The sequence below is a fragment of the Triturus cristatus genome, chromosome 9 (genome assembly GCF_964204655.1).
Source record: "Triturus cristatus chromosome 9, aTriCri1.1, whole genome shotgun sequence".
Lineage (NCBI taxonomy): Eukaryota > Metazoa > Chordata > Amphibia > Caudata > Salamandridae > Triturus > Triturus cristatus.
This window is the reverse complement of record NC_140592.1, coordinates 87,502,730-87,527,904: the sequence shown is the minus strand read 5'-3', so window position 1 is coordinate 87,527,904 and position 25,175 is coordinate 87,502,730. Positions and strand designations below refer to the sequence as shown.

At 42.5% G+C, this 25,175-nt stretch overlaps 1 protein-coding gene across 1 annotated transcript in view; it reads left to right on the top strand.

Annotated features, from left to right (window-relative positions):
• Positions 1 to 4,653: 4,653 nt before the first annotated feature.
• Positions 4,654 to 25,175, top strand: part of LOC146797459 (uncharacterized) — a 72,765-nt gene continuing 52,243 nt past the window's right edge. The window contains exons 1-2 of the mRNA XM_085627555.1: positions 4,654 to 4,695; positions 5,297 to 5,362. Of these exons, the coding sequence (XP_085483681.1) occupies positions 4,663 to 4,695; positions 5,297 to 5,362 (99 nt within the window). The 5' untranslated portion in view covers positions 4,654 to 4,662. The remainder of the gene's footprint in view (positions 4,696 to 5,296; positions 5,363 to 25,175) is intronic.

Here is a 25,175-nt window from a genome sequence, read left to right as displayed (position 1 = left end):
CAGGCTTGTCATTCACAAATAGCTCCCTCGAGTCCCGGAATTTGCTCCTGTGGGCTCTTAAGCAGCTAGCATATAGCTTGGCCGTCGGGCTTTCCAAATTGCCCTGTTTCAAGAGTAAAGACACATCAGAGTCCCGTTATCTGATCCCGTGGGCTCTGTAAACGGCTCGCACACAGCGGTGCCGCACTTGTGTCCTCTCTATTAGGTGAATCCTGGTACCACTCTAAAGGAAACCCATCTTCTCTGGAGCCTTACCTCTTGACAAAGTTCTAACCACAGTCTCTACCTCTAATAATGTTATAGGGCAAACCAGATTTAGAGCTACTTCACTCTACGGCTTCGGATGGGAAATTCCATCTAAACATCCGGACATATCTCTCATATCGGAGGGCTGGCCATATATAGTTGCAAAATGCTTATGAAAGAACCCCTCAATTAATTAAGCTGCCCTCAGCAAGGAGCCAGTTGATGGCTCCTGTATTTAACTACAACAGTTTTAGCTTGTCGGGCTCTAATTCGCCAACCTAGCACCTACCCTCTTCCTTCTCCTTCCTCATGCCCACAAGTTCTAGCATTTATAATTTGCTTCTCTAACAAGAACTACTGTCTCTCATTAAAATGTAAAGCATTGGGCACCTGGGAAAGCTTGACCACTACTAATTAGAAATTCGTAAACAAATCCATAAACTCAATTTTAGCTCACTTGTTGGAATAATCTTGAAAAGTGATGAGGTCCCCTCTCATAACTACCTTCAGAGCTTCCCAAATATTATCTAAGGAGGAAGTGGACTGATTTTCCTCAAAGAACAGGGAAGCCTGCCCTTTCATTTGTACAATACATGATTCATCAACAAGTAATAATCTATTAAAGACCAGCATTTAGACAAGAGAGCCTTATTGATAAACCCAAATCTAAGCTTGATCCGATAAAAAATTAGATATAATTGAGGAAGCAAGAACTGAAATATCCTTAGAGGTAAGAAAACAATATATCCTCGACGCTGCGCAATACCTGGAGTAGAAAAAAGTGTAGCGCCTGGTGTTTGTTTATCGAGCTCGCCGGTGATCTACCAAACCATGCTCCTCTTTGATCCTATAGATATTGCCATTGCCATCTTAGCTTTACGCTGAGGGAGGGTTCCCCTACCAATATCAACTTCTGAGTTTTAAATGAAATCACCACTTATTATTATGTTTTTAGTGTGATTAGCCAACTGAAAAGACAGTTCATACAATGGCTGAGGTCATTTAAAGTTGAGCTATAAAAAGAAACCAATGAATACCTTTCACCATTGATACAACTTTCAGCCACCACCCATCTACGCGACCGATCTGCCGCCACCTGATCCAATCGGGCCTCAAATCTCTTACTGAGGAGAACCGCAACCCCTCTATGAGACGCTGAGGCCGAAGAGTGGCATAATAATTAGAAAGGTGACTAGTTAAGTGAAGACAATCTAGATTTTCTAAAATGTGTCTCCTGCAGAAATACCAAAGATGACCTCTGCTTAGCAAGCCAGTCCATCTATGAGGGTCATTTAAACCATTGATATTAACGGAGACTACCCTGCAATACCCCCCTATAGTCTCACTTAGCATATCAATATCTGCAAAACAACAACGAACAGCAGCAGACCCCTATCATACAGCCTTTCGTACACCCCACGTGAATTAACACATGCCTGCAAGAAACCATTTTTCCACCAAAAAAACACTTGGCCCAATTCCCCATTAGGGCTATCGAACGACCCCAATCCCCCACACCAACACACCTGTGCCAATCAAGAATCAGTGAATTACTCATCATATTTCCTTGGACTGTATCTCACGTAAATAATTTTGTGCTTACTGAAAATCATTAAACACCTTACATTTAGCTTTAACCAGACTTCTTGGTCTAGCTGGTTGTAGAATCATGGGCCCGATTCACAGAACTAACTTAAGACAAAATCCTAAACTTACTATCATTTTGGTATTCACAGAAGGCACTTACTCATTTTGGTATTCACAGAAGTTAGGAATCCTAACTTTAGGTCTCCTAAATGCCTTCTGTGAATACCGAAAGTCTTAAAGATAGGATTTTTCTCAGTTTAGGAGTAGTAAAGTTAGGACTCCTAACTTTAGTTACTCATATACCGAAATGAGTAAGTGCCTTCTCTGAATACCAAAATGAGTAAGTGCCTTCTGTGAATACCAAAATGGTAGTAAGTTTAGGATTTTGTCTTAAGTTAGTTCTGTGAATCGTGCCCTTAGCTTGACCACCTGCAGCTTGAAATAAAGATATAATTTGCCGAAATTCCTTCTGTTGCTTTAAGGTCTCGAATGACATAGCAGGAAAAACTTGTATGACCAGTCTTCCCTGATATGGATACCTTTATGTTTGATTGCACTATTCAACACCTTTCTCGCATCCTATTGTCCCCAAAATTCACTAGCATAGTACAAGGGCGAGAAGTGTCTGGAAACTCCTGAAAAGGGATTAGAAGAGTGCGTGTTATCGTCAAGTCCTCTGTATTTCACGTCAGAAGATAAGTACAAATCAGATCCCTCACACGCTTGCTAGCCGAAGCAGCTTTCCCCTCTTCCCTTTCAGATATTCCAACAAATCTCAGATTAAACCAACTCTAGCGATTATCTTGATCCTCAAGCTGTTGCTTCACAGAGGCAAGTTCGTTTTGTAAAGTTGAATTCACTTTGGCAAGCACATTTTGGGTATCTTCAATATCCAAGATTCTAGTAGTTATTCCTTAAACTAGTGCCCCCAAAGACTCCAATTTTCTTTCCATTTCTACCATCCGAACACCCAGTGTGTGCTGGGGAGTTTTGAGCATTCTTGACCTCCTGTACCTCCTATCAAGATCTTCAATAGTAAGGATTCAATCTTAGTGTCAGATGGGTAAGGCTTAACTCCCTTACTCACCAGCTGCATTAGGGGAGAAAGATCTTTTAGTGAAGGGTTACCCACCGCAGCCATTTCTGCATCAGAGCTGACTGCTGCATTCTCCAGGTCTATGGGAGCTTGGGACATGTCAGACTTACTTAGCTGAATAGACTGTTGATTCCCAGTCACTGAACTGCTATTCTCTTTTGCCGCCGTAGCTACCCCAATGTGGCAGGCAGAAATGGTGGCTGCGGAAGCCTTGCCTACTTTATTTAAGACTGGAAAAACAATTCTGCGCCAGCCAAAGTTTGCTTTAGCGGAGGAAGGGCAGAGACTAAAGATGATACTACTAAAAAAACTGAGCCACATTCCTTTCAGGCAGGCCAAGCCATATCGAGCATATCCCCAGACACCCACAAGAAGCCTCCTTTTTGGGTCACCCCCAGATTCCCATCTTCAATGCACCGAGAATGATTCTCTTGGGGAGTCATCGCTTGATTGATTTTGATAGACTGACAGTAGAGAGTTCTCTTTTCTTCTGCGGAGGCCCCCCTTCTGGCTAGCCCCCATACTCTTTAGAATGGAACGTAGTTAATGAAGGTGGACACCAGAAGATCAGGACCTGAAGATGGAGAGGGAGTGTCCAGTATTGCTTCAGCTACCGTTTCAGACCTGCTGGCACCCTTTTTAGATAGATTTAATTGTTATGCAGATACAGATGAAAAGGTGCTTTTCCTTGTTGAAAAGAACCAGGGCTTTTCCTTAACACAGGAGTCGTAGCTTTCCCATGCAGTGTCCCCTGAGTTAAGTTTCGACTTGAGCATCAGCATACTCAAAAAGCCTGGGAACAGACTATAGGTGCATGAAACTTAGGCAAAAGATGCGCGAAAAGAAGGAGACCTAGCCTATGTCTTACCTGAGGCACTCCAGCATTGTCTCCCAGCTCCCCGGAGTGCCTCAGCTGTTTCCCCAAGGCAGGCCAGGCAACGTCTTGAACAATGTAGGTCACTTGGTCTCCCCAAGGCATCTGCTGGCTAGACTTGGCCATTTCATGTGGACTCAGCTCTTTCAAATAGCTGTCAAAACATTTACCCCAAGTTGAGGTCGTAAACTAAAAAACATCAGGGACCGCTTTGCAGCTCTCACAAATGGAGGGCAATTCCAATTCCCCCGGCTTTATCTCTTGTGGCTCGGCAAACTTTTCCTCTGCTCTGGCCATCTGCTGATCACTGGACGTCGAGCGCGGATCGCCATGCTGCAGCAAGGAGGGGGTGGGTCCAGCTACAGCTCACACGAGAAGCGACTAGACCCCGTATAGCTCCACCCCTAGCAATGTGGTGCTCACGGTATGAAGATAGTGTTTTCTTAAAATGTGGAAAACCATGTGGAAGTAGTCTTTCTGGGTGGTTTTATTGTAAATTTTAAAGATGACTTGTTAGCACACACGTTTTTTTGCTTGTGCTAATTGGATTGGCTTTCCTATATTCTAACAGTGTGTGACTTAAATGCAAATACAGTATAAAAATGTTTGTATTATTGCAACTTCGTATCACTTGAAATATCAAAATCATGGCAAAAGTGAAGAAGTGTGCTAAGCACATATTTAATCTTGGGTTTGGATGTATCTTAGGTATTGGAGTGAGCGTGCAAATGGTTGTCTTCTATTCAAAGAGGCTAAGATTATTCCAGCAAAAAATCAATCATTCTTTGCTCCAGTTTATGCCGCATTGTAAATAATTGTTTGTGATTTTAATTTTTTTCACCAATAGAGCACTCCTACCATGGATGTAAAAATTGAGATTATTGACGACAATGTAAGTCATTTTTTGTGTGTATTTATTTAACGGTTTTTGGTTATAAGAAAAACATAGTTCAGTATAGGTTAGTTACTTTATGATGATTTTTGTAATATTTAAATAAAATAGTTGTTTATCATTTTAGATGTATCTGTTCAAACTGCTGCTCAATGTTGGTGGTACTTTTCTGACTCTCCTTAAAATTACTTGATACTCTTGGCATTTGCACTCTGCATTCTCTTTAGCCTTTCTTCACCTAACCATTACAACTTCAATTCAGCATTTATTTTAAAATGTTGCAAAAATTATCTGATTTTCATAAACTTTACTTGCCATTTTTTCTTACTAAAAGATTTGTATTTGCAATTAATGCAATAGTCATTCTCCTTCAACTAAATCAACTGTTTTACATTGGGACCTACATCGTTCTATTTGTCAGAAGTCTCTTTTGACAACTGCCTGTCCATCTAGCTCCCCTAATAGAGAGGTTAAGATCCTTACAAATTCAATTATAACTCCTTTTAAAAATCTATGTAATTTTGTAATTAAAGTGTGATTTCAAAAGTAGAACATACCTTTAAACACTGTAAATGTAAGCTGGTATTTTTGTTTCTTCTAGCCAAAACCCCAAGGCGTCCTGACACCACCACTGTACGTTTTAACAAAACCGCCATCCATTCCAAAGGTTTGTACATTCAGCTTTAGCATATACTTATGAACAGCTTAAGACTATCAAGTTTGGTACCGAATCTCTCAAATTTTACAACACAATAACTGAACCAAATTCATTTCTTTTTTACACTCTACAGGAGAGTAGGCTAGTTCCCTAGTGTTGTTCTCCACTGTCTAAACTACCTAGGCTTTTCTGGTGAATAGATTTTGTGCACATAAAGTGTAATGTATTGTGCATAGCCCCTGCTACTTAGGAATAATCATTCTTCATTTTTTTCGTCATGCTATCCATTCATCCATCTAATTTCTTTAATTTGGTGAACCTTTATTCATTTTCTATTTCTTCTGCCTTTTCATGCCAGTCTATCACACTTACAGAGATATCTGTCTATGGTTGTATTTCTTCTGTACTTGGATGTGTCTTTTCATACTGATACACTTGTTTTTACTCACAATTCATGTACTACCTCATTGAGTCAAGTCTTTCTTAGGATATAATCACAGTTATTTTCACTCATTTTCAGGAAATTGCACCAGAGTGACAATTGCACCTAGCAAAACCAAGTGCCCTTATGAATATTAAGTTCTTACTGCTGTTAATTTCTCAAACTATCCACACTCACCACCATAGAGATTTAGAGATACATGGAAAATTGATAATACTCACAAAAAAATGTACTAGCCTCACCTGGTGTGCCATTCATGGTATGAGACAGTGTTTGTGTGGAATGACTTGGAAATAGTCTTTGTATATGATTTTTTTTTATCCTCATGTTATTTCTGTGGATGTATTTCGTTTTCCCATAATGTGTGGAGATTCTGCTTGGATGTGAACTCTCTAGACCCAATAAGCTTACATCTATTAGGAGCTGACGTAACTCGGTAAAGCAATTACTGGAGATGTGCTCAGTCATAAAACAATTGTATAGCCCATTATAGTCCTTTAGTTTACTGCCCTTCATCCAAACAGTCATTGCCTTGCTACAGGCGTCTACAAAGTCCACCCAAAACTGTGCCTGTTTCTGGCCATCTCTGAATTTCAGGCAATACTACGCTGGGGTAAGACCACATTTAGTTATAAGGCCTCGTTAATGGGGCAGTAGGTAACCCACTTAGCTGCATCTAGGGCCAATAGCGAATCTCACTCAGCAGCGGACATCTGCTTCTACAGGCTACCCCCAGTCCTCCTCTCGAACTCTAAGCATCTGCTAGGCCACCTCATATGCTGCAAACACTTATCAATGCCATCCCCACTACATACCTAGGTACCATGCTTTTTGGGAGTGGACCCTACACTTTCCACTCATAGGCACTTTAGTATCACTGCCACCATCACCAATAGACTCAGAGGCCCTCAGAGCCAGCAAGTCTACCTAGCACTGGCTCCTCTCATGTGTCACTAGGGCCTTCTTTTCTTCTGAGGCCAAGGTCATCTTTTTCTCCTCTGCAGCCAAGACCAGCTTTTCCTCTTCAGCATCCAAGGGCAGCCTTTTCTCTTACAAGGATAGGGTAGCCAGCTGCAGTTTCAAAGCCCACTCCACCTGCCAGTCCTCCAGCTCAAAGTGGGCCAAAGTAGTGGGCTCATACACTGCTCTCTGCCCTGAACAATGCAAGTGAGACGGCTTCTGGGGTTACACACCCCTGTGACACTTGAGCTTTCTCTGTGTAATCCTCATCTCCCTCTCCACCTCATTTCCATTCCTCTGTGAGGTCAATTGTATCAGCCCATTTTGTTCCGGAACTCTGAGAGCAATCTGGTATTCTTTTGTTTTGCACACCCTGCTCAGCTCAGCCTCCGACCCTAGCACATATACCTGAGCTTTAACCTGCTGAGCACCTCCAGACTGCTCGAATCTACCCCTGTACTTCCAAAATTTAAGGTACAAAAACTAAAGAAAGATTATGTTTAGGACATTTTTAAATGACCCACTGAAAATCAAAAGCCAATTAATAGTCTAAAAAGTCAATTTGTACTGTCAATTTAAAAAGGAATTTATTAATTTCTTCTTAAATCACTGAGCGCCACTGCAAACATAAGTTCTGGATCCCACCACTGAACACCAATGTATGAATCTGGGTTATTAGTCAAGAGTGGCGACTAACCACCTTGAGTAATAAAGGATGTGAGGATGAACACTCAAAGCCACTAAATTAACCTGAGCTTACCCCCCTGGTGACTGTGACACAGAGCGTACAGGCTAAACTTAGGTCAATGTGTGAAGTATTTATGTAGTACCAAAAAGGAATAAAGTCGAAACACAACACAAAAAGTTCCCAAACTAAATCACATAAATAGAATTATTTAATGGTTAAATGATCCCAAAATGACAAAAAATTCAATAAGTTGACAAGCAGCTATGAATTCTTACATTAAAATGGCACCATATAATAGTATTAATTGCCAGCCACAGTCAGTCAATTTACTTTATTCAATACTTTTAGTATAAGATCATAAAAGTACAAAAAAAAGGTACAGTTTAAAAACATCTTACAGTTTAAAAACATCTATACAAAAAAGGAAATTATATACATAGAGGGATAAAATAGGTAAATGCATCATAACAAACACCATTAGAGAACAATTAATAAAAGCCAGCTGATAGGATCAGTTTAAAATTGATTCTCAGTTATTGTTCAATTTCCTAATCTTTCGTGATTGGATTAAAAAGGACACCACGGATAAACAAACCATAGGGTTAGGCAAGGATTGTAGAAAATACATTGCAACATGACATTGTTTAAAACAGTATTTACGCATCAAGGGCAGAATAAATCTTTTACGTGGTTCTGCATAAAATTTGCAAAAAAGAGAATATGTAGATTTGATTGTGCAGAAACACCATTGCATGGACAGGGTGGTATAAATTCCAGCTGGATGGTCCAACATACATGGAATAAAATTCAAACAAAACCTAATTAGAAAAAGTCTGTGACGTGAATTTTTCACAGTAAAAATCTAGGATGTTGGCCCTTCCTGTACCTTTGGGCTTTCTAAATAGGCTTTGACCAATACTTTTGTACAGTTTGCTTTCACTCTTAGTTCAGCCCTTAACTTCAGAAAACCTGATTTTATCTCCTTTTTTGAGAACTTCAAAGTCACTCGGGACAGCAAATAAGGGTTCTAAACCTAAGGAGGAAAGATTAGATTTATTATAGGAGATCCATGGAATCTTATGGGCATTTTCCAGGGATAGGCAGTCTTCACTTAGATTTTGGGTGATATGGATATATTTCCTTCTCCATGTAGAATGCCACAATATTATTGGGGCCAAGGCAACTGTATCGGTCAGATATGGAACATCCAATTCTGCATGGGCAATAAAATTGGAGCAGCTTACCGGAAGGCCCACTAGTTTTTCCCAAAATGTGTCCTCTGTGGGCTGTAGGGCAGAGGGGTTGATATATCCCCAAATGCCTGCCCCGTAAGTTGCTACCGTCACTGAATTTGCTGCGTAAACTTTGTGTTGCCATGTTAATGTGTTTTACACCCAATTTTTTAATAAATGAGTGGAGAGTAATAATGGTTCTCTCTAGTGATAAACCCCTAATAGCAAGCATATTTGACCATGATGGCCTATCAAACGTTACACCTAAATAGGAGAAGGTATCAGTATGGGCTATTTTCTGGCCAGTTATATGGAAGTTTGGAACCTTCCTATTTTTGCGGTCAGTAATTAAAATAAAGGACTTGGCCTCTTTAGTTTTTAGCCCTAGTTTTTGCATACAAGTTACATAGATATCTAATAACTTTTGATGGGCAAGGCCGTGCGGGCAATAAGGACCGCGTCATCAGCATACAGGAGAAATGGGGTGCAAACGTTATTAATTTTAGGGACGTCTGATATTGAGTCCAGCAGGGGGGCTTCCACCCCATTGGTGTACATAGAAAAAAGAAATGGGGCGAACACACAACCCCGCCGGACCCCCCTATTAATTGGAAACGCCGTGGTGCATTCCCCATCTTTCCTGTATCTGACGCAGGCCGTGGCTGATGAGTAGAGCTGCCTAATAAAAGATAAAGTACACTCCTCTATGCCCATTTCTTCCATTATCCTCCAAAGATGTTGATGTGCCACCAGTCAAACGCTGCAGACAAGTCCATAAACGGCAAGTATAATCTCTCGGATTTTACTTAAGAGCAATGTTCCCTCTAATTTTTTTCTTCAGTGTGCGGCAGTTTAAGGTCTCTGTGCACTGCAGCCACTGCTATGTGCGTCAGGAAACTGACTATGTGAGCACAGCGACAAACATGAGTGGCAAATACCACTTCTAACTTTTGTTCAAAAAGGAGAAAAGAAGGTGGATTTCCACATATACAACATCCCAGAGGCATGCTACATCGTAGAGTCCTGGATGAGGACTCAAGGATGAAGCATACCATTGGGAGTCCCGGTAGGTGACAGTCCTTTTAAATAAATAGGGACACCCCTCTTATGTGGCAAGGTAGTGAGACAACCCATGTACTACCAAGTTATGTTAATATATTTATTAAGCACGCGAATACCCAGGGGTGTCTTGGCGCTAAGCAGTGGCTTAAGCCAGTATCTGTAAAGACGAAAAAGTGACTATTTCTCAAATAGCCAGGTTTTCAAGGCCTTCCCAAAGGCAAATAAAGTTGGGAGAGTTCTGATGGAAAGAGGGAGTGCATTCCAAAGTTTGGGGGCAGCTGCCCTAAAGCTACTACCACCCCATCAGGCCTTAAAGACTCTCTGAGTTGCTAGCAGTTTAGCTCCTTTGGAGCGCAAATGCCTTTTTGGAACATACCATTAAAGTAGGCATCTCAGAAACATGGGGCGGTACTCTGGAGTGCTCTATAGGTATTTCATAGGGCTTTGAAGATAATGCGGTTCCTAACTGGAAGCCAGTGCAGCTTATACAAATGATTTCAGACTGATGAGTGCCTAGGGATACCTAACAAGAGACGCACAGCTGCATTTTGGATCATTTGCAACTTATTGAGTTCTCTATCCTATGTTGTTGATTATTGAATTGGAAGTGAATACAACCCACTCATAAAAATGTCTAGTTATCCCTTTTCCTGATCTGGTAGATCACAGAAACTACCTAGTAGTTCTCATTCAAATAGAGAGACCTTGTTTTATTGGCTTCACACCATTGCTGTCTGTGGTTTGTAGAGAGGCTAACGTTTGGAGTTGGATTTAGTCTGGACACCTTTAGGACCCACTGACAGGCATTGTGAGAAACCGGCACTGCATTCTGCCTCAACTCCAGAGCTCTCAATCAGGTCCCATCTTTAAAACGCACCCACAGTATCTATCCAAGACACCTGAATGTGACTCATTTCATAGTATGCACTGTACAAGAGTCATATGTTGCACAAAAAACGACATATCTACATGATCTGGAAAGTGTAAATAATCCTAAAATGCATAATGAAATAAAACAATGCATCCATGTTCCTCCGCATATTTTGTTTCAAACGGACTGGTAATGGGGCGACAGAAGCCATGCAGCAGTGCAAAAATCACAGTTTTTCCTATGGCACAAAAATAAAGTGCTTGGAGCTATTGATCCAACACGTTTGGTGATTCTCATTTAAAAATTACACACTTTCACCACTTGCATACTTGTGCCTTAGGAAACTTGTCAGGTAGTTCAGACGACTATCATACCCACTGTGTAGATCTGCAGCTTGCAGATCACATGCATGAAGAATGATACTCTTTTGAAATGCAAAACAGCCTGGACAGCGTTTTTGTAAACGTCTCCTCTTCTCATGCTGTAGAATCCTGAACATCACTTGGACTACAGTATAAATAATATAGGACCTGAGTATTTTAACACTTGATGACAGTTTGTGTGTTTTGTATTTCCAAAACACATGCATTTAAATTAGTATGTAAGGTGAAGTGTTTTTAAAGCATATACACTAAAATCTACTGGTACTGCTACTTTTATAAATCAAACTGCATTTGTAAATTAAACGAATGGCTAACTTTTTGGATAGAAATTTTACAATGTAAACACTTAACACATTTGCTCCTTAGTAAGGTTTGGAAGTCAGTAAGTATAATAGTGGCCAAGGAGGTGCGCATGAGCCAAGAAAAGGTAGGTGAAAGGTCCCTACCCCTGCCCTCAGGTAGTGCAATCATGGATTTCTACTGCCATGATGTGAATTTTAATGCCCTCGCTGCTACAAAAATGGACAAAATCACAGAAACCTGGTATTGCTCCCCTTATCAGTACACACTTTAGACATCAAATGTTTGCAGAAAGCACTTTAAAATATATACTAGCGCTTCGCTAGACTAATAAGTAAACATAAACACAAACGTTATGCTACAAATCAACAAAGGTTGTTTTAAATGAAGGTGCATTCCAGCAGCTGTCTTAAACATGAGCAAATGCCTGGTATGTTTCTTCTGAAAAGGCAATGGAGATGAGACAGTCTAATCGTGTGGGGCCTGTGCAGTGATGAACAAAGAGGGACCAGGCTGATCTTTATCTCATTATCACCAACTTTAGTGAAACAACAGAAGCCCTCGCTGCAGGAGCAGCTGGTGTCTGCTCATAAATTACATGCCTCAAAACAGATGATAAACAAAAGATATTGTCTCCAAGTCGTGTATTATTTCTGCATGCATATTTTTTTGAATGCCGCACAATGCAGAGTATTTTATGGCCTGTAAAAATACTGGAGCCATGTGTAATGCCTCTAGATGGCGCTGCTGCCCATGTGTGACTTGGAGCCCCGCTCCTGTTCCTGAAGTGAACGCAGCAAGTGGCATTTGCAAGAGTCACGTGCTGCGCAACTCATGACCTTCTGCCAACAAGCAAATTACAGTTTTTTTGTGCTGCTGCTTTTAAAACAGGAGCGACGCAAAAAAAGTAATTTGCTTTTTCATGGTCTCTCACATGACGTCTCAGCGCGCTTCAGACTATAGACTGCGCGCTTCAGAAAGCATAGGTGCACAGGCGCGCACGCGCACACCCTAGAGGGAACTATGCTTGAGAGTACTTGTCGATTAATAGACTTAAATTAAGGCACTGGTCTTAAGCCCACTCCCTTTTTGAAGCCAGATTGGACTGGAATTAAGACCTTATTATTGGCTTCCCCCTCCTCTAGTCTGTTTAGTAAGACCCTTCCCATTAGTTTTGCTGTGCTATCTAGCAACAAAATTGGCGTATAGTTTTTGGCCTCGGCTTTGTCCCCTTTCTTATAGATTGGAACTAAGATAGATTTCTTCCATGAGTCTGGTGGGCCCACTTTAGATATTGCATTAAAGACATTTATCAGGACAGGACCCCATAAGTCCGGCTGATTAAGGATGAAATCTATAGGGGGTACATTCCGGTCTGGGTGCTTTGTTGCCAGAGTACTGCATAAGGGCTTCTCTTATCCCCTGATGATCAAAGATCGGGGGAGGTTTCCTAGGGTCACACATAGGTAGAAACTGCAGTTTCTCCCCCTCCATATTAGGACCAAATGTACTGGAAAAATATGTGACCCATGATTCCTGGCCTCATTATATTGGAAACTGCATATTTTTACTAGGGCCGTATCTCTGGGATTTGACCCAAGGGCCTGAAGCAGGACTCTTAGGGACTTAGTGCATGATTGGTCAAACCATCTCGGCCCAATTGTTTTAGGGCTCACCTTTTTTCTAAATAGTTGGGACTTGATCTCCAAAAGTATAGAATCAAAAGCCATGATTACTTGTGTTGGGCTGGATGTAGTTTCTAAGCACGTTGTGATGTTATTTTGATTTTTTGCAATTATATTCTGGACAAAAATTGATTTATCTATCATGGCCCATTTTAGGGTTATCCCATTTGTTTTAGTTATCGTTGGTTTAATGTGTCTTGGCTGCCTCACACGTGTTCCTGCCCAATTCAATTTGGCAGTGATTGCAGTGTGATCACACAAATTTAGGGACTTAACCTCACAGCTAGAAATGAGTTTTTTAAGGGGTTCGGCTATAATTATGTAATCAATTGTTGTACCCTGATGTGGAGTGCCAAATGTTTTTTGCAGCATACCCGATGAAATATCGGTTGGGTTGAACATTTCTAAATTATTAATCACTAGTAATCTATTCAGGGCTTCCCATAGTGATTATGGTTAAAATGATGTAAGGGTTCACCCTAATCATCATTGAAACCACATGCTGTTGAGTTTGAAAAATGACAGCAGTGTACATTAAAATCACCCAACCACAAACTATTTGGGGTATCTTATGAGGTACTAAGGCAATTATTAATATCTTCCTCCAGCTGGTCTACAACCTTTTTTATATCCCCTGTAAAATTGTTATTATAAAAATTAACTAAAAGAATAGTGTCCTCATTTTTTAAGAGCAACAAATGATAAAAAGGAGAGACATTATTATATGACACGACTTCCAGACGTAACATGTTTCTAAGTAGAGTTAAGATCTCTACCCTGGCTCTACCTGATCTTGATGGAAGGGCAGCATTTAATCATTTCTTCTAAAATCACTGAACGCCACTGCAAAACATAAGTTCTGGATCTCACCACTGAACACCAATGTATGAATATGGGTTATTAGTCAAGAGAGGTGACTAACCACCTTGAATAATACAGGATGTCAGGATGAACACTCAAAGTCACTAAATTAACCTGAGCTTAACCCCCTGGTGACTGTGACACAGAGCTGACAGGCTAAACTTAGGTCAATGTGTGAAGTAAAATTCCCAAACTGAATCAGAAAAAGTATTTTTTAATCGTTAAATGATCCCAAAATGACAACAAATTCAATAAGATGACAAGCAGCTATGAATTCTTAAATTAAAATGGCACCATATAATAGTATTAATTGCCAACCACAGTCAACTGATGGTTGTAGACCGACCAAGGCATCATTTGAAGCCGACTGCAATGGAGCGAGAGTAGGATACAGGTAGCAGAATTAACCCGGGAGGAGGGTTGTCCGTGGGACTCAAGAACGGAGATACAAAATATTCAGTGAGGAAAAGTACCCGGCTGTAGCCAATGAGGGTTCAGTTATGTCAGATAGCCATTGAACATGGTCCTAATGAAGCTATTGTTTTTGGTGGAAAAAGGTCCAAGTGGGAGAAAGTTGAATTTCACGTCCAGGGAAGTCTTCTTTTTGGCCAGATACCCTTGACGCATTTGCCCATTCAAGACTTCTAAGTTCACACATAGTCACATTTTAAGATCTCTGAATTGGTCAGTGAGGCTAGGCTGCAAGCTGTTGCCAAAGAAGGCTGAATAAATCCAGATATCTTCTCCATGAGGTCCTAGTGAGTTGGATTTGCTGTTGCAGAGATTCTTCAAGTGGGAAAACCTGAATCTTCAGCCCAGCTGCAACGCTCCTTGTGCATATTGGGTTTTCAGGTCTGTCCCAGTTTTCTAGATGTCTTGAAGATGAAATTGTTTTAAGTCTCTGTTTCCAAAAGTGTGTGAGGAAAATCCGAGCCAGACATAGGCAAGGGTTCCATGACAAGAGGAACAGCCCTTGGGAGTCAGGACTTACTCCAGCAGAGGACAAAGTTGGGTACTGGCCATGTCCAATCCAAAGTGATCACCTGAGTAGTTGTAGAAAAGGGCTTCTTGGAGCTCGTTACACCTCTGTAGCTTGAACTGTAGGTCAGCCTTATGAGACTTGGGAGTCCACATCCTTGTCCTGAGCACAAGAGGAAGCAGGTTCAGTGCTGCATGCCTTCTTTCAGGTCACAGACAGCAGGTTTACTCCTCTTCTGATCTTCAAGTCCAGACGTGTTCTAAGGAGGGTGAAAGTTGAAGTTGCTGGTTAATGGGGCAAAACTCTCAATGAACTGATGGTAGAAATTGGCTAGACCAAGAAAGCATTGGGTATCCTTGACACTTGTAGGAGACGTCAAATCCAGAATGCCAGAAATTTGCGTGGATTCATGGAAATTCGAGTTCTATTTATTCAAAAACCTAAGTAATCAACTTTAGACGTATCAAATTCACATGTTTCAAGCTTGCAATAGAGTTGATTTTGGCACAGTCCAGTTAACACTTTTCTGACATGCTCATGATGCAACTGAGGATCTTTTGAGAAGATGAGAATATTGTTAGGGTACTCTGCAACAAATTAATTGAGTATGTTAGAGAAATGTGATCCATTAAACGCTGAAATATGGATGGTGCATTGCTTAAGCCAAGGGCATAACCCAATACTCAAAGTTACCTAAAGGAGTCCGAAAAGCTGTCTTCCATTCGTCTCTGTCCTTCATCTTGAGAAGGTGGTAAGCTCATCAAAGATCTAGTTTGGTGAATGTTTTAGCATTCATTATCGATTCTTAAATGTCCTTGATTAAAGGAAGGGGATATCTGTCCTTTACGGTGACCTTGTTTAAGCCTCTGAACTCTATGCTTTGTCTCAGCTTTTCATATTTTCAGGAATAAAGACCCAGCAGGAGCAGTAGACTGGGTTGTAAGGCTGTTATGTAGTTTTTCTTTTTCGAATTCAGATAGAGAATACATCCTTACAAAAGGAACTGTTGCTCCAGGTTAAATTGTAAAAGCACAATCATCTCTCGATGAGGAGGGCAAGGATATTTCTTTTGGTTTGTCAAAGAGGTCCGAAAAATAGTAGTATTGAGTGGGAACTCCTTGGAGAAGGTGTATCATTTCAGAGTCATGTGCTGAAATCATTTCCTTAGGGTTCCAGTAGTCATCTGATGAATACCAATTGTTATGACAGAATTGTGAAGATAAGGAAATACTTCTGGTTTCTCAATTGATATATGGGTTATTGTGAGTCAACCAAGGACACTCCAGGATTGGAGTGTGATTTGGAGATTAAATGAGGTAAAAAAAAAGACAGTTTCCTGATTGTTTTCCAAAGGTCATTCTTACTGGTATGGTCATTGTTAGAAATGGGATTTCTGGTTGGCTAGGGCTTGCGCCTAAGCCAGGCAGAAACCACCACTCTAGTCAGGGCAAGGGAGTTACACGCTGAAGATAACCCCTGCTCACCCCCTTGGTAGCTTGGCACGAGCAGTCAGGCTTATCCCAGAGGCAATGTGTAAAGCGTTTGCGCAACACACACACACAGCAGCAACACAGTAGGCACACCACAAAGAAACGCCACACAAGTATATATTAAAATAGCCTTTGTATTATCCACAACACATTAGAATCATAATCACACAATGTACACTGTGCCAACTGGCACTAGGAAATATTTACAGGGGACTATATACAGCACCAGGCCAATCAGGCCAGGGTCAGAACCATCAGAATGCAGGTAGTAGATATAAAACACAACCAGTAACTACTGGTACAGTAATGACCTCATTATATCTAACATCATGAACGCACTATATCTGCATCACAGTAGGCATAAAAACACATTAGGCCCAACCCTCCTAAGCATAAAACAACTTACGTAATAGGCCTCACAAGCATAAACACATAATGCACAGATCAGGGTGCATAAATCATATTTGGCAATAACATTAGGCAATCCTTTGGGGCCTTGCGCCCTCTCAGTACACACAGGTACCCGAATGACCCCAGGCCAACTGGCCTTTCACCGGGGCCCCAATGCCCTCTGTCCCAAAAGTCCGGGCGTAACTGTAGGACCGTCTAAGTGGCCCTCTGGCTGCCAATGCAGCAGAAACAAGGTGCCACTCACCCCCTCCTCATTAGGAAAACAAAATGCCTCCAGGTTGCAGCTGCCCGCTCTCTCGCGGTGCAGCTGGAATTCAGACTTTGGTACCACTGTACCTCCTGGGTCCCCACTGGAACTTTCCAACAAATGTGCCCAACGTGGCAGCTGCCCGCGCTTGTGTGATGCAGCTGTAATTATGAGGCCTGGCACCAACTTGGCCTTTGAGCCCCACGCCGGGACTCTCACAAGAATTGCCCCCGAGAAAGAAAATATCAGCACAGGCACCACGGTGCCTCCCGGAGCGCCATCTCTGCTCCGGTCTGCCCCTACTCACCGGGGCGCCTCAGGACTCCTCCCGTCTTCCGTTCTCAGCTCCGGGCGGGGAAAGGGGGCACCGGCACGGTGCCTCGGCCGGCCCTGCACACAGCCAGGCTTCTTCTGGCTTCCGGGGCTCTCCGGACTTCTTCATTGGGCCCGGGACGCCCTGGGAGGCGGGGTAGGCTCCTGTCCTCCTTCTTGCCCGCCTCTTTCGGCCGCAACTCCGCCCCCAACCAGGCACGGCCAGCTGGCTTCCGGGTCGCTCCCGGAGCGGTGGCTCCTTCTCTGCGGTGCAATGCAGGGTGGGCTCCCGCCTGGAATATCTCAAATGCGGGGTGAGCTCTCGAAAAAGTGCACGCAAATGCGGGGTGGGCTCCTGCCTGGAATATCTCAAATGCGGGGTGGGCTCGCGCAAGAGTAAGCATAAATGCAGGGTGGGCTCCCGCAAAAAGCCAGCAATGCGGGGGATTCACCACGTCGGGATTCCCTTGAAATAGGTCACAGCTCCACACTGCGAAGCTCCAGCGCTCTTCCAGGAGCATAAATTCAGCGCTCAGGAGGCGCTAAGAGCCACAGGTCCAGCAAGCAAAGTTCTAGGGGGCACAAGGCTGGGCACAGGCAGACCAGCTCCCACGGCCCTCCAGCAGGGAGGCAGTCCCGTGTGGCGGTTCCTCCCGGAGCCCACCAGCAGCAGGTCCCCTCAGCACAAGGAAGCACAACATTTTCATGGGGTCACAGCCCCAATATTTATACCAACATTTGCTTTGTCTGGTTCTGGGGTTTTTTGGAGCACTTTGTTGACAAGGCTCCTCTTCCCCTTTGTCAGGTGGGGGCTCGTCATCAGACACACCACAGGGGGGCGGAGCCAGGATTCACATAGGCAGGCACAGACCTATTCAGGGTCAGGGGGCTACTCCTCCCACTACTCCAAATGCAGATCCCCTATTCAGCCTAGTGCTTAATCACCCTGCCCCTCCTGGAGCCACACACACCTCACCAGCCCCTGTTACTCCAAAACCAAACATGCAATACACATCAGGCAGGCAGACACATAGCACACAGAAATGCCAACTTCTAGATGTGGCATTTCTAAAAAAGTTATAATAAATCTGCGCACACCATTGTGCAGCATTTATTATTACCATTCCAAATATACCAAACTTGACCACACTGCTCCTCTCAGGAATTACCACTGAAACACTTATCAGGGAATCCCCAATGCATTCCTATGGGAGGGCAGCCTCACAGGAGTGAGAAACCAAAATGGCTGTTCGTCACTACCAGGACATGTCACACATTTAAGGTACATGTCCTACCTTTTACCTACAATGCACCCTGCCCATAGGGCTAGCTAGGGCCTACCTTAGGGGGGACTGACATGCAGTAAAAGAGGGGTCACAGACATGGCACACACTTTAGGTGCCACGTCACAGCGGCAGTAACACTGCGCGCACAGGTCGTGCAATGGCAGTGGCCTGAGACAGGTTTGAAAAGCTACTTTGGTGGGTGGCACAATCAGCGCTGCAAGCCAACCAGTAGCATTTAATTTACTGGCCCTGGGTATCTGAGATACCACTTTACACGGGACTGACAGGTAAATTAAATATGCCAAACAGGTGTAGACCCATCTATACCATATTTATCACAGAGAGCACACACACTTTGCACTGAACAGCAGTGCTAAAGTGCCCAGAGTCCTAAAACCACCAACACCATGTCAGAAGAAAGGCTAGGAGGAAGGCAAAAAGTTCAATGATGACCCTGCACAAAAGGCCAAGTCCAACAGTCATCTCCTTAATTGGCCTAGAATTTAGGGGAGTGCCATTGACAGTTTGGACCTGTTCTGGGGACTCTTTAGCAAACCTAGGTCAATTCTTGTTCCTGGCCCAGGCCTCATCTAGGTACAGGACACTTGTACCACAATCGAGTAATGCCAGGATTCTTTCTCTCTTGCCGTCAGGTAGATCCAAAAACACTGGTAACAGAAAAAGTGGAACTAGAGTATCTCCTGATACTGTGACAAAAGAGACTTGATAAATTCTCGTCCTTCTCTGTTTCATAAAGGACAAGACCTGTTGTTTCCCGCCGGCCTTGGAGGATGAACTTTGAAAATTGCAGATCAGATGTTCAAGCGATTCTTTTCTTCTGATGGGTTTCTCTTTCACCCTCAGAAAGAGGGTCCTGGGCAAGGCCTATTTACATAGGTTCCTTATTGGGCGATGAAGATTGGGGATTCTTCAGAAGGAACCTCTATCCTCTTACATGGAATTTGAGATGGACCACAGCCGGATGAAGAGCAAACCCTTCGTCGTTCTGCCTTACACTGGCATTCGATCTGTAGAACATGATCAATCAAGGCAGAAATGGAGTCTGCTCAAGGCGAGTGAACAAGTGCCTTGAGGCCACTGCGAAAGAGGGTTATCAAAGTTCATTCGACCCAAGTCATTTCGGCAGCCGGTTGATTAAATCATATATTAAAACATCCTTATTTCCCTGTTGAATTACACATAGGGCTTCTTCCACTAAATATTTCACATCTGGTCTTAAAACATTTGCTTAAAAACAGTCAAGAAGGTGGCCTGGTTAGAGAGACTGGAATCTTCTGAAGCTTCTTAAGGAGTCGCCCAAGCTAGTGTTGGCTCAGACAAGGCACTAATCAAATATCCCACCTTAGCACGATTTTTTGAAAACTGAGCAGGTCGAAAGGCGTAGAATACAGTCAAAGAATCAAGAAACTCCTTTAATTTATTTCAGTCTGAAGAATACTGTGGAATGGTTGATAAAACCGTTGGAACTTTTGAGGCTTGAGATGTTAAAGCCTGTCTTAAGGCCAAATTTCGACCCCCTCAGCTGTTGTAATTCATGTGTCTGCTGCTGAACAGCCTGAACAAGAGCTTGTGCTTAGACCACTGGAACTGCTTGGCGCTGTGCCGGTTCTGGTTCCATGTGTCACAAACTGTCACGAAGCTGACGGCTGGCGGAGAGTCTATGGCTGTGAGTTAGACCGGAGCACCAGGTTTTCACAGTTCTCGACTGCCATAGGTATGGGCAACCCCTCCAGTAGCCACGTTGCTGCTGACACAGAAAGCTCATAGGCAGAAATTGTGTTCCAGAATTGGCCCCAGGAAGGATAAAAAAGTGCAAGGGCAAAACACCTCTGAGATGACTTCTGGGCGCCATTGGAACTTCGAGGCAAGAAACAAGGCTGAGAATCCAACCAACAGGTTGGAGTCAAGGAAAGAATGGAGTGCTGGAACACACCATAAGAGACCTGGAGTACTGAAATGGCTGGAGACAAACTCTGAGTTAAGAGGAGAAAACTGAAGATTCCCAGAGGAGTCAAGGAAGGACTGGAGTCCTGGAACGGACCATAGGAAACCAAACGAAAGGATGGAAAGCCCTTTCTCTTATAGGTTCAGGATAGGAATTCATCACATGAAGTTAGGCCACCATGTTGGATTGGAAACATCCTACTGTAAGAAATGGACAAGGCACCATCTTGGAACAGATAGTATTTCCTATTCCCAAAATCCTCTCAAGAGGATTCTGGGGAAAAAGAAGGAGAAGCAACTTGGAGAAATCAAAGCTGTCTCCCAGCGTGTCCTCAGGAAGAGGGCTGCTGTCCAAGAGAGCACCAGTGGGCTGGCTGCCTTGAGGTAAGTGTGTTTAGGGCGTGCGGTAGCCTGCCATTCCCTCAGCGGTCCCTCCAGCTCCCATGGGAGCTCGCATTCTGCCCGCTGTCAGAAGCTGGCCACGTTCAGGTGCAACACCTATGCAGTCTGCCACATGTCTTTCTGCATCCACTTTCAATCTAGCTAAGTCACAAGGAGACTGGCCATGTTGTATGTCCTGCTCTATCAGTCCTATCACATGTGCGAACAATGAACCCTGAAAGAAGAGTGCTAGCACTAACCTAAGCAGTAGCCAGTGCTGACCCTCTGAAATGTGGGACTGCAGGTGCAAGAGGGAAAAAGTGTTAGTTGGGTGCATGATCAGAGCAAGATCTGAGGAGAGCATGGTGTAGATCTAGAGTAGAAAAAAAGTAAGAACATAATTTGCATTCATATATGTGCATAAAAGTGTTGCTCCCTGGACACTGCGACTAGTTCAAGGAATGCCAAAAATTTATTCTAGCCCCTATCACAAGGGTTTCACCTCTGGCACAATTGTGTCTGTTCATAGGATAATATTGTCAGTTGCCTAATAATGGCCATCCTTGACCATGGTGGGCATTCTTTATCTAGTTGTGGCATACTGGCAGCCATCATTGACATATTAATCGTGTGACTGGCCTACTGTAAACCAACCCAGACATAATGTTGGCTGGCCCAAGCATAATAATAGCAGTTACTGATATATGGAGGCCATCCTAGCCGTTATGGTGTTCAACTTTGGCGCAATGGTGGCACTGGTAAAATGACGGGTATTATCCTTGGTGTTATGGTGATCATCCTTGACCTATGATTGTAATGCCTGAGCATTTGAAGCAGAATCTGTCCATGTGAGGCATTGTACATGCGAGTACACAACATTTACAGGATGATGTTTGAGGGCTGTATCTTTCCTAAAAATGAAAACTTTTTAATTAAGGTTTTTCTTCTGGGAAATTGTATTTATTTCTTTTGCCCAAAATGGAAAGTGGTAGAACATGTGTATTTTCAGAAGCTGAAATGCTGATTAAGACAATAGTTTCTATACCAAAGCACATTTAAAGCTGATAGTTTGATGATAATTGAAGCTGAGTTAGGGAGACCTATTGATGTGGTTATGTCAGTCGTGCCAGAGGGCATGTGATAATTTGAATGTTACTTTGCTAGTTTTGTGGAGACATTCAATACTGATAAGCTTTTACCTGGCATTCCTTTCGGTAACCTTACCTGGAGCCGTAATATAGAATATGGTGCACCCTCAGTGTTAGTGCCGAGCTCACCTCATAAAAGGTGCACTTGGCACTAACGAAGAGAGTGTGCTGTATTATGTTGAATGCACTGCTCCCAAGGCAGCCGCTAAGTGGTGCACTGTCATTACGCCTCCTGACAGCTTATTTGCCTCTGTGCCCACGTCTATAATACGGCGCGGGCGCAGAGGCAAATGGATTTCTTTATTTTCATGGGGCCCCCATACAAATGAAGGAACACCCTCTAGTGATAGCGCTGGCGCTATATGTGCGCCAGCACTATCTGTAGTACAGAAAGGGCCGCAAGCGTCTGAAGCCCTTTCTGTAATATTAAAATGCCCCGGGGGTGCGCTAAGTGGGTGTATATGCCCATTGCGCCCCAGGGGCACTTTGTATAGTACAGCTCCTGGGATGCTTGAGAGATCACTATTGAGAGTCCTGTTTTTGGTGGTCACATTGCAACGTTAACACATGTGGTCACTATTTTACAATGATATAATCTGTTACTAGTATCTTGGGAGGACTTTCCTTCAGCAGAAGTAGCTCTTATTACAGAAAAGGTGTTTTCTATTATTCCAACCCTCAGTCAACCTCGGGCTTATTGCAGGAATAGCAGAAGTAGAATTAAAATATTTTAAAATGTTGCATTTTTAAATCATTTCTAAATACTGAGCATATTTAAACACTAAATGCAAATAGAAAATCAAAGATTGACTGAGTATTGGGGCTCTGGAAAGGAAATTGCTTGGCATTGGAAAATTCAGGCTACAATCCACACCAAAAAGGAAATAGAATTGTCACGTTCATGGTGTTCAGGGTGCTAAAATATATGCATATATGTCATATGTTTATATAGAGGAACACTATTTAATGGCCTTTGAGGCACATTATGGTCCAACTGCTAGGTGGCAGGTACCACAAGGTTAATAATGAGATTGAACTAGGGTGGGAAAGTGAAAGCATAACATTTATGCCTTGTACTCTGAAAATAAAGGTAGAATTATTGAGCATCCTAACATAAATGAAAGGATTTTTTCAGAAAAATTCAAAAAATGTTTTGTGAAAATATAAGATCAATAAACAAGAGCATAGTAATGAGATGGGTAAATGTCTAGGCTAATGAATACAGAAATATCAGGTATAAACTGCTCAAAATAAATCACCTATTAATCTAATGCTTTCTCTAAAGCAGCACCAAAAGAAATATGAAAATGATATGAATTTTGCTGTTAACCATCATACTATAAAGACAAAATTACTCAAGAAAATATTCAAGCAATACCTTGCTGAGGCCAGTGTTACTAACATTCGTGAAAAGTCAGAACCATATGTTGGAAATTAGGCATCCAGCCCAGGAAATTGTTATTGTATTTAAGTGCAAAATATTTCTTACTTTTATTATTAGTTCTCATACGAAACTGATAAAAGCAAATCACGCAATGGTGCACATTTGAACAACTTTTACATTCAAGAGCCTTGAAATGTTGAAACTCTTTCTTTTAGTCATCCAGCATCTCTGCTATGCCAGAAGTATCCTTATTTAGGAGGTTCATTTCCTGGGAGGACCTCTTTCAAATCAAATTGAATAATTTTCAACTAATTTCCTGGATTTTTTGATGAGCATAAAAAAGATACCCAAACTGTAGAAACTTTATTGCACATAAGTAACTTTTCTAAGAACTGTTCTTTGATATTCGTACCCACTGAATAACAATAATAAACTTGTGTCTCCCTTGTTGAGATAGGTATGCTATTAGAAGAAGAAGGTGAAAAATAAATAAAGCATGATGAGGGGGTTGACCCACTATGATGTGTGTTAACTCAAATAAGTCATGATGAGGGGGTCGACCAACTGTGGTGTCTGTTCTGGAGTGAGCGCCAAAGCAGTACTGGTTGACATTGGTATTTACCAATATTCAGATGGTTGATCAGCAAGTCTGAGAGAATGACACACTTCTCATGAGAGAAGGAGTGCTCCTTTTCCTCATGCTGCATGAACCTTGGATTTACACAGACCTGGTCTTTTGGCTTTTGGATAACATTTTACTAGCGACTGTTTTGAGTATGCTTCAGTATGATTAGGTCCATATTTCACAAATAGGTGTTTGGTTTCACATACAACTTTAGATTCCTCAGCCTAAGAATCAACCACCACACCCTGACAATTTCCATTAGCATCCCTTATACCTCTCTCAGCTATCTCCTAGGTTCAACTTCCCATTAAAAATCACCAAAGCATGTCTTTAATGACTTCTCCTACACCCATTCATACCCCAGCTGCAAAATCTATCATTAAAGACACACACACCCAGGCTATCATTAGAACCTCCTGTGTCAATTAGGGAATTATGGAACTTGTGTTCGAAAGAATACAAAGAGCCTGATGTAGAGTTTGGCAGATGGGTTACAGGACAGATACCCCCTCCACCGCATTACAGTTCCAATATATCCTATGGAATAGAGCAGACAAGATATCCATTGTGTTTGTGATGAATCAACCCATGCTCTAAACTCTATATCAGGTCCTTAGTCTAAAATGGTGCCTCCATATGTATGAGGGTTAACTTTTTAAAGATTTCTTAAAATTGCATTGTGAATAGAATATTTGCTGAATTATTATTTAGCAAAATTAAACCAATAAGCAATTCACTGTTAAGGATTCACAAATTTCTAGTATCGATTCCCTATTCTTAGGTTGAGAACATTCAAAATTATTGCATAGTCGTACTTGGGCTTGAATTCTGGAGGCAAGCTATGACGTCGCACTAACCGCTCTCCAAGACTCTGGTGCATGTAGTAGGGGAAGATGACAATCTGAAAGGAATAGAGAAGAATCTACACTACCTTGAGACACCCTCAGATGTGGGTGGCTTCATTTGGCCACTTATATTTCTTGCTTGGTCCTGTTTCATCAGCGAGATTTCGACTGGTGGTTGCGCTGGTGTTGGCGAGGCTGACTGGTGTTGCCGTGACAAGGTGGTTCAAGCACCCAGGTCGAAGGAGGCTGCCGTGGCCAAGTAAGG